The sequence below is a fragment of the Cylas formicarius genome, unplaced genomic scaffold (assembly GCF_029955315.1).
Source record: "Cylas formicarius isolate icCylForm1 unplaced genomic scaffold, icCylForm1.1 PGA_scaffold_6__28_contigs__length_40554024, whole genome shotgun sequence".
NCBI classification, from domain to species: Eukaryota; Metazoa; Arthropoda; class Insecta; order Coleoptera; family Brentidae; genus Cylas; species Cylas formicarius.
In genome coordinates, this window is record NW_026844347.1 from 3400420 (window position 1) to 3410621 (window position 10202).

Sequence of the window (10202 nt, forward strand, 5' to 3'; positions counted from 1 at the left end):
GAGCTATGTTATGTGTATGAAGGAATGCACAGCGGTCTGGCTTTCCTACCAAAAAAATGTCATGAAATTTTGGAAATATTTTGACGTCCCGTATTTTGCATCGAATTGCCAACGGAAAATAGTTTCGCTGGGCATACCAATGGTATCTAAATTAATCGTTTCCAATATTACACGGGAAACCGCGGTGCCTTCTATCACAATAACGTTTTTCCTGACCTTAATTCTGAAGGTGAGAGAAATTTCAATAAACACATGAGGGTCTCATGTGCAGTGTTTTTATTATATTCATTATGTAAACTTGGATGTTTTCCTTACTTTTGTTGGACGACGGAGATGTGTCTATAAAGTTTGGGTGACATTGGCATTGCTACCTACTTGCTCATTGAAATATGTTGCCAAAATATTGTTGATGCAAACAATACTGATGAAACAATTATTTTCAGGTAATAGAATGCTGTATGGATTAAATTAGTTCAGTTTAGTTTCAATCAATCCCTATCATGAAGTTCTCATGACACAAATTAGTACAAGGAAACTCAGGATAGCACAATATCTTGAAAATGAGTGAAAGCGACAAAAAATGGGCTTGTGAATATTGCACTTATGAAAACTACCCTTCCGCTATAAAGTGCACTATGTGTAGAGGTCCCAAACCATTCGACAACATATACCGTATACATGGAGATAAAACTGCTCAGCCTGTGGATGCGGGTGGTTCAATTGACAACAAATCAAAAGCTAAGTGCCACTGTAACAGTTGTGCTTATGTGAATACCTGTACTTCATGTTTAATTTGCAATCCGCTGTCTGAAAATAATATACAAGAGCACATGCAGCACCCTAGAATCTCTAACACGGATTTAACCCAAAGTGTGAGAAATTCCAGCCAATCTTCAGCTTTAATTAATTTAGAAAATTCACGAAAAACATCTCAGTCAAAATGGATTTGTCAGGTGTGTATGATAAATTCATTGTTGTCAGTTTGCTTTGTTTTTCAACGATGTTGAATTTTTTCTTTTTCTTGCTCACAGTTCTGTTATAAATTTAGTACCAATAATACAAATATAATCCAAGAATCTGTTTAAACAATAACTAGGAAAACATTTTTGGTGTTTATTTTGTGTACTCTGGTCACTTTACATTTACTGTAACCGGAAAATATCACGTAGTAAGATGTGTGTGACATGTATGGAGTTACATATAAATAATTCCAAACAGATCAATGACAAGACCAAACACCAAGCGCGTGGTGTTTGGTGTTTATATCCAATAAAAAAACTAGAGTTTTTTTTTAACTGAGCATAAAGGTTTTATTGTTTTTATTTTATTATTATTTTTATATATACCTTGGCAACCCCCATTAATTGCTTAAAATCATTATTAAAATGAAGTGAAAGTGAGACACCAAATCAATTTGACACCGAAGGGAAAACTAAACCTAATTATCTAAGAAACATACAACAAAGGAAACTTTTTCAAATTTGATATGATTTCACCTATATTTTAGAAAATTGAACCAGATTATAACAAGATTTAGTTGTTTTTATAATTTTAATTTGGGTACTTTGATGTCTTTACACTTTTTGACAGGCTGTATTAGGTTGCAGGTTTCTGTATTTCTTTTCGCTGATGGTATTTTGATGTTTGTGAAGTTTGATAGTGATGTCGCGTCAGACTTCACTCAGTCATTATTATGGTACTTGCAAATATGATCCCAAAAATTAATGGTAATTATATCCTATATATGTTGATAAACTTCTCTAAAATAGTGCACTCATTAGCCGTGGGTGTAGTATGCAGCACTTTTATAAACTTATTCCTCAACTCGTTATTAAACACATTAAATTCATGGGTAAAGTATTGTTTATAGTTGCTTGTTTAATATACTAGTTATTAACCTTGGAAATTGAAAACAGCAGATGTTTTGTAGCCGCTGAAAATTATATTTTGATTTCTTTCTCAAATAAAATATAAACCTTTTTAGGTTTAGTAGGGGGTACAAAATTCTACAGGTGGTATTGTTAGTCGATACTGAAGGTTTTTTTTGACAAATACTTCATGTCCATTATAAAGTTTTTAGGGCATCCTTAAATCCCGAGGAACCAATAAATAATATAAAATGCTTTAATAAGCGTTAAAATTAACGTAATATTAATAAAATGTGTGATATTTGCTAATCCGAATAGAGGATAGAGGGAGTTTTATTTTTTGAAATTAGTGTACTTATTAATTAGTAGTTAGCAACTACATACAAGATTTTATTAAACTAATGGTGCTTTATTGACAATGAACAATATTTGTTTTTCTTCTTGTCTTCTGATTGTACTCATTGAATTATGTTATTAGTTTCTTTAATAGGCTGCGACCTGTAATACCTATATATTAATTATATTTATATTTTAGCAGAATAAGAACTATTACACCTTACCCAAGGGGTAGTGCTAATTAGGCACCACAAACATTTTAATGTGCCTTTTAAGTATCTGTAAAATACTTTAATACACATCTATTCAACAGATGACTGGTTAAAAACTTATTTTTAGGAAATAAAAAAGAATAAGTACATACTGCAGTCTAAGCAGTTGTTCTTTTCTCTTTTTCCATGGTCATTTATTTTGTAAATGCAGTTCTTTGTTTGATATTACTAAATTCTGAATATCTTTTAGATGTGTACGTACGAAAACTGGCCCAAGTCGACGAAGTGCGCTATGTGCGCAACTGTCAATAATCAACGACCACAATCCTGCGGGCTCATCATGTCCTCACCGGAGCGAAATTTAGACAATATTAATCAAGATGACCGATACCAGAATTCCATTATCGGTATTTTATTTTTAGTTTGTTTTGAATGTTTGTTCAATTTTTGACTTAATACAAATTAGAATCATCTAATAATATTATTTATTTATTTATTTCAATGGATATAGACGTAGCAATTTGTTTAGTTTACAAAAAATTGCTGCTATTTTAACAGCTTTTTTACAACATATGAAATATATCAACTGTCAGTTTGATATTTCTAGAGCTACTAATTTGATCTGCACTCTACCGCCACATAATTGGTGAAGCAGTGTTGGACTGTCCATGTTATTACAAACAAGAACTTTATGGTTACAAATTACAATAATATATTTAATTCAATCTGCACTATTAAGGAATCGGAACTTGATGCATTACATTAGTAAACTTATCTGATTAAAAGAATCCAATAATCATCTTTATCGCTATGAGAAAAAATAATTAAGAATTGTCAGCATTAATATTAAAATTAAGTTTTTTTTACATGGAGGCGAGTCATTAATTTGTATTTTTTACATATTGTATTCAGAAACCTCCCAAAACAACCTAGAAACCGACCATAAGCTGAGACACTTGAGAAGAAACGCAGACTGGAATTGGTTAAATGCATGTGTGGGAGTAATTGAAGGTGATCCAAATCCAGTAGAAGCTTACCTATCTTCAGGCGGCGATCCGGCACGTACCCTTACCGCATCAGAATGCGTCCTTTTAAATAGGAATTCAGCTTTTGATGTTGGCCACACTTTAGTTCACTTAGCTATAAGGTCATTTTTAATCGAATAAAATCACGCTTATCCACTACTGTGAACCTTGTCCTCTAGATTTCAGCGAGAAGATTTGTTAGCTGTCCTCTTGTCGCAAATAGAGGGTTCTGGTTCAGGAGCAAAGCGAGTTCCGAGCTACGTGGCCCCCGACATAGCCGCAGACATTAGGAGACATTTTGCCACCACCCTAAGGCAGCGAAAGGGTTCGTTTCCTTGTCACTACGTTGCCGAGTTTCCCAATTTCACTTTGCCGGCGGAGGTGGACACGTTGCCTCTGACCATTCAAGAACAGCTTATGTCTGAACTTTTGGACAAGGATGTGCAAGAAGAGTTGGAAGGGGCGGATGTGGCTGTCATTAATTGGGCCACCGGCCCGGGCGGGTCATCGCGTTTGCACGCCCTGTGGAATCGGTCGGCAGGCGATTGTTTATTAGATAGTGTTATGCAAGCCACCTGGGGCGTGTTTGATAGAGAGAATGTGCTGAGGAGGGCGCTTGCAGAGACTCTAATGCACGCAGGCCACATGTAAGTCAACAAAATGTTCGCAGAATATATTTTTCTTTGCATTGTTACAACTTGCACAATTCTCGTTTTGGCATGTTATAAAATTTTTGTAAATTTTAATTTTAATTACATTCTGATGGTATTCTTGAGTACATTTAGGGATATTTATGTTTCTAATTATTTATTAATTATCAACTTCGTATAGCTACTAGATATATATAGAGGCCATGTGCTGATAATACTGGAACTTATGAAGCTACCATGCAAAAAAAAGTTGAGAAGATCCATTAAATCTTTTTTTCTACGAGTAGGACCTGTCACTTCAAATCTCGCTTTCAACCTAACCGTAAAACCGAGTTGCATTCAACCACGAACATGACCGCTAACAATTCGTTAATTTACTCAAAATATGACTAGATCCCGTGAAATGTTTAGGAATGAACGAGTTAAGTGTGTGAAGATTGCCGCATAGAAATAGAACGACACAAAGTGCAGGTTAGGGTGGGAAATTTAGGGGCATATGCGGCAACCACGAAAACGTCACTATATAAATAGGTAGCAATGCAGTGTAATAGAAGCTGGCGCCTTTAACTCCAAATCCAGTATTTAAGGTTAACAAAAGACTAAGTTGGTATAGCTCTTCAGCCAATTACCTTGCGTAAACCACTGCCAAAACATATCCACGTCGTATCGGTTGCAAGTTTCTTCGAAAGTGGTTTTTATAGAGCTGTACAAGCTTATCAATCATTACCCAGACCAGTCAAGGCTAGTGCAATACACAAAGGAAATTCTTAAATTAGTACTAGATCTTCTGATCCATTATTTGGTTTTCTTGGTTGAGATAGTACACTGTATTGAATAATAAGTATTCTTCTACTAACTTGTTTACTTAGTTTTAAAGTTTAATTTACACACCCAAAGTTTTAATTTGTGAAGTTGCTTTTGCATTTTGAATGGCAATAAAATAACAGGTTAACTAACCAATTTCCATTAAGTTTCAATATTGAAACAAGAAGTCACCTTAATTTTATTAATATATCAATGAATTTTAACTATAATTGACATGTTTATGATTCACACAGTATAGTATTTTTAACAGTTTCTACCAGCATTGGAAAATGATGCCAAATAAGAACAAAGTTGTTTTGCAAATCAATTTCATTAATTGCCTCAATTTTGCAACAAAGTTGGGTAAAAATATGAAACCTAACAAACCATTAAAGCGAGATTTTTAAGTTTTTTATAAATAAAAATAAAACAAAGACTGACAAATGACATTTTCTCGTACCAGAGTGATGCCTTTTTCCTTTTTTAAACTGAAATCATGTCGCCTATGGACTAAATTTATTATTATTTTTATTACACTCACATTCTAGCTACTGGAGATATAGAAGTTATTTATATGCTGATAATACAGAAATTTCTGAAGCAGCTATAAAAAAAATTGAGAAGGTTCATTCGACATTCGCATGCGTGAGATTAAAATTCTCTTTTTAACCAATAACTTGCGTCATACAACAACCAATATGTCTGCTGACAGAGCGTCAATAAGTTTGAATGCGGCATTTTTACGGCAACTATGACCATGATATCGCTGTTTAGAAAGAACATGGTGCTAAATGCAGATTAGTGGGTGAAATGTAGAGGCATGCGCGGAAGATTTTCTTTTTCGGAAAAATGTCACAGGCACCTGAAGCTCATCAATTTTTATCGTAGTAGCGCCACTATTTTATCTAATAGCTATTGGTCACAATTTTGTTGAACAACTCCCATACACGTATAAGCCAGGAGCAGTCAAAATATTCAGGACTTTCAATTTGTTTTACGTGACAACTTTCATGAAACATTTAAACATTTGAACACTTGTAAGTGGATTTCCGGAAATTGCGCAGTATCGAGCGATATTATCTGCTTAAAATGTTACCCCAAACTTTAATCGACTTGTGAGCCATATTTTGTCTTATCTTTCATATCTTTCGATTACAACTAAAGGCGGTGAGAATTATGGTTAGATATGAAAAACTTCAGTATTCTGTTAATGTATTACTTGTAATTGGGCCAGTGTCAACGACGACAGTTAAGACAATTTTAACAGAAATCGCTTACGTAACAATTAATGTTTGATTGATACTGATATCTATTAATTGACTTCTGTAAGTTCATCTTATTGTATTGTGACAATAAATTAACTTCATAAAATCACACAAATTTATCATGTTAAAGCAAATACATTATACATCTGTAATTAGAATGTTGAATTGCTATTAGATTTTATCCCCGTTGGAAGGAATATGAATCCTCTCACGCATCGTTCCTTCAATACTCTCTAGAAGAGACGCAGTGGGAAGAAGATTGGAGCAGTCTAGTCACAATAGCCGCTCAGCCAGGGGCGAGTTTAGAACAACTCCACATTTTCGCCCTTGCCCATATTCTGAGGCGGCCCATTATAGTATATGGAGTGAAGGTGTGTCTTGTGATACTTAGTCAATAATATGCTACAGTTTTTATTCTTTGCAGATTGTAAAAAGTTTCAGGGGAGAAGCCTTAGGTCCAGCCCGTTTTGAAGGTGTTTACTTGCCCTTGCTCTGGGACCATAGTTTTTGCACTCGTTGCCCCATAGCCTTGGGATATACTCGGGGTCACTTTTCTGCTTTGGTGCCGGTAGAACCTTTACTTTCTGCAAGGCCCAGGGCGTCTTTGTTGCCGCTCGTTGACCGCGACAGGAAGCCTTTACCCATACATTTTTTGACCGAGGCGGAGGTAAGTTGAAGTTGTTCATTTTGATCAGTGAATTGTTCCTGACAGAGGACAATTTTTAGTTGGGAAGGGAGGAGGCTATTTTGCACCAATGGATGGACGTGAGTGAAACGGAAAATGGGATTCTCGTGGCTCAACAGTCGTGGCACAAACGTCCATTGCTTGTGGCGCAGATGTGTGAGGAGTGGTTAAATCATTATAGGCGTCTTGTGTAAGTTGTTGTTTCTTTTTGGGATATTCCATAGTATGTGCGCTAGCTTGAAGGTAATTTGTTGTATATTGAGGGCCTTTATTGATCATGGTTGATGAGGAGGCTAATACAAACATCGATGTTGCTCTATATATACACTCTGTCAGCCAGTTTGTCTCGCTGCAAATTTTGTTGTTTTGTTTATGAATGACTGCAGCTGGTTTATATTTTCTGTATTGCATATGTGGTGTAAATAGCAAATTGAACAATAAAAATAAAATTGTTGTGTTTACAATGTGAAAATACCTTGGTGTCACAATTACAGAGCAGACAACGACAGTACTGAAAAAATCAAAATTAGAATCCAGTCTGCAAGTTGCTGTCTATTTGCACTCAGTAGCCTTATGAAATCGGAAAGTGAAAGGACTTCAAAAATAAAAGTGTATAAAACTATAGTCGAACATATATAACATATAAATAACTTGTAGAAACTCACACGTTTTGAACGAAAAATCCTCAGAAAGATTTTTTTTGTACCCTAACATGTTCCGACCACCAACCATTATCATATTAGAACTAATGCGGAGGTTCAGCATTGTCCAAGAGGTTAATTGGCAGCCATGGGCAGGACACGTACAAAATCTGGCCGACCAGCGACTCGTAAAATTGGTGTGGGAGGAGATCCCCACAGATCAATCGGATACCTCAGAAAGCGTTGGAGAGACAAAAATGAACATCCCTTTTCATTATAAATTGATTGATGGAAGTCAGGGTTATTTGGAAAAAAATTGTATTCAGGTCAGGGTTGTAGCGTTAAATGATACAGGCTTCTGTTATCAGCGACTCGTAATCTGCGCTTGATGTTTCAGATGACTATTAAAAGACCTTTCAAGTTGGGCTATAAATGACATTCGGTATTTGGTTTTTCAGTATAATTTAATATTGCAGTTGCAAATGTTAATATAGCACCTAACTTACCTGGGTGCCCTTAAATATCTTGCGACTGGTTACAATAGTTTTTGTTTTACTCAACAAAATGTGTTAACCAAAACTAGCCACCTCATCAATTTTTGTCCAGGCAGATGACCTCGGCGCCTTTCTTCAGGCCTGTTCCCATTCAGGACTATTCCAGCGAGGGGGACACCGACTGCGAGTAGCAGCGGGTCGCGGTGGGCACGAGGCAGGCGGCCAAAAAGCCGTCCTCATCGCCGCCACCGCCGCCGCCCGCACTGTAGTAGTGATGACATAGTACCTAAACTTGTTCCCATTTATGCAAAGGGATTTACTATCGTAGGGTTCAAGGATTTAGCAATAAAGTCTCGATTCGTTTGCCTTCGTTCGATATACTGATATTTTTCCTTATCTTAATTACGCAAATATTTTTTGTTTTGCCGAGCGCCAGCCTGTGAGGTAAAACATCTACACCAGCCAATAATGCTATATGAAACGCTCCAATGAATTTTCTTGTGCTCTTACATGTTGTACTTCTGAATTGCAGATTAAGCGGGAAAAGTCGCTCACAAAATCCAATTTAACATTAATTTGCCATTGAGAACCATTAAACATAAGCATCTCCAACTTGGGTATTATTCCACTTCTTCAATAGTTTATTAAATTTGTGGATTTGTATTGTATTAATTATAATTGTTTCTGAGTGATATGTCCCGATCGCTATTTTTTCTTTTGCTCATTTTAAATAAAATTAAATATTATATACAGCCCTAGACTACTTTCTTTATGCGGACGAATAAATTCAAATATGAGTTGCAGGGTTAGAAAGGTGAATCTTTAATTCTGCTAAAGGCGGCAATTGGGGAATGCAACGAAATGGGCATTTCGGAGTTGTGGCAGCTAAAAAAATGTTACATATTTAGATCATTGCACGGGGAATTATATAAATTTCCAGCAAGCGCTACCAATATCAACTTACAAATGATTATGGAAGAGTTAATTAAAAATTTATGCGACTTATGTGGACTATCAAAAACAAAATATATTATAAATATATAATATTCTTATATATATACTTCAGGTTTGATATCAAAGTGCCAATGATATCTCACATTTCGGAGTTGCAACATCGAAGCTTTAATTGTATGCATTATTAGTTATGATAGAGAACTAATTTATTTTATTAGAAGTATATGCGATTAGGTATGTTTATAGGTCAGGGTTTTAAGATTTATGGTTCATCATGGGGATGGTTGAATTAGTCAAAAGTCATAAGTCGTTATTGTGTTGTACTTGGAATTTATATTTGAGTTATTTGCATAATTTCACTTTTTTTTACTCTGTACTTGAGAGAAACAACTTATAAGTGTATTTGTTTTACCATACATCACTGGGGCGTTGTTCCAAACTCGTTAACGATATTTTTAACTAGAAACTAGCTTGTGTGCAAGGTCACATAGGACGAGTTAGCCTATTTTACCGTAATCATTCCTGCTTAATTTGACATAGATTTTTTCCAGCAGATGTTAAGCAAGTTGTTTACGGTCACTGTGTTGTTTTTCTTTTTTTAATTTATTATTAGCTTTTCCAAATAACGATTTGAATAACAGGGGAACTTTTGCACAATATTGTTTCTTATTTTGGGACCTGAACAAATATTTCAGTCCATGTGAAAAACATCGAAATAGAGTCTTAAATCGAGTTAGAGCTTGGACTACACGAATTTGGAAACGCCTTGAGAAATTAGGAGAACTCCGTCTTTTCGGGTTTGTAATATTAATACTAAATCTGATCCTTTTGTGTACCTTAAATTTAGAGTTGCATTATTAAAGTCGGAAAGTAAAAAATGCTAACACTTCAAGTGTAAATTCAGCTGCTGACAATTGCGCTGAGTTGGGCTCCATTCAAATAGTAGCGAAACTTGCTTAGCAAAAAAATAATTCTAGTTTTACAGGTAGTAATTACGAATTTCAAGTTTAACTTGGGAATTAATGGAACTTTAGAAGAGACAGATGTGAATAAAAAGGTTTACCAAATTCCTGTTATTGATTTCGTTACCAAAACAGATTAATGAACCATAAGGGATGTTAAATATTGTTCATAATTTCAAACTTGTACATACAGTCGCACTATTGTAAAATAATTTATTGATTCAGAATTATCTTTTAAAAATATATACATATATATTTAAGTTATATATTTATAAATTTTTCGATTCATCCACTATTGAACCATAA

At 35.0% G+C, this 10202-nt stretch overlaps 1 protein-coding gene across 2 annotated transcripts; it reads left to right on the plus strand.

Annotated features, from left to right (window-relative positions):
* The first annotated feature begins 7 nt into the window (after positions 1-7).
* LOC132702789 (ubiquitin thioesterase trabid) lies at positions 8-10199 on the plus strand. 2 transcript variants are annotated; one of them, XM_060671574.1, is made up of 9 exons: positions 8-229; positions 444-953; positions 2667-2823; positions 3329-3563; positions 3621-4088; positions 6336-6531; positions 6585-6827; positions 6887-7035; positions 8097-10199. In XM_060671574.1, the coding sequence occupies exons 2-9, from the start codon at positions 561-563 to the stop codon at positions 8098-8100; spliced, it is 1845 nt and encodes a 614-aa protein (XP_060527557.1). In that variant the 5' UTR covers positions 8-229; positions 444-560; the 3' UTR covers positions 8101-10199. The 2 variants fall into 2 exon arrangements, with proteins under 2 accessions (XP_060527557.1, XP_060527556.1); XM_060671573.1 differs by having other exon boundaries at positions 8093-10198.
* The last annotated feature ends 3 nt before the right edge of the window (positions 10200-10202 follow it).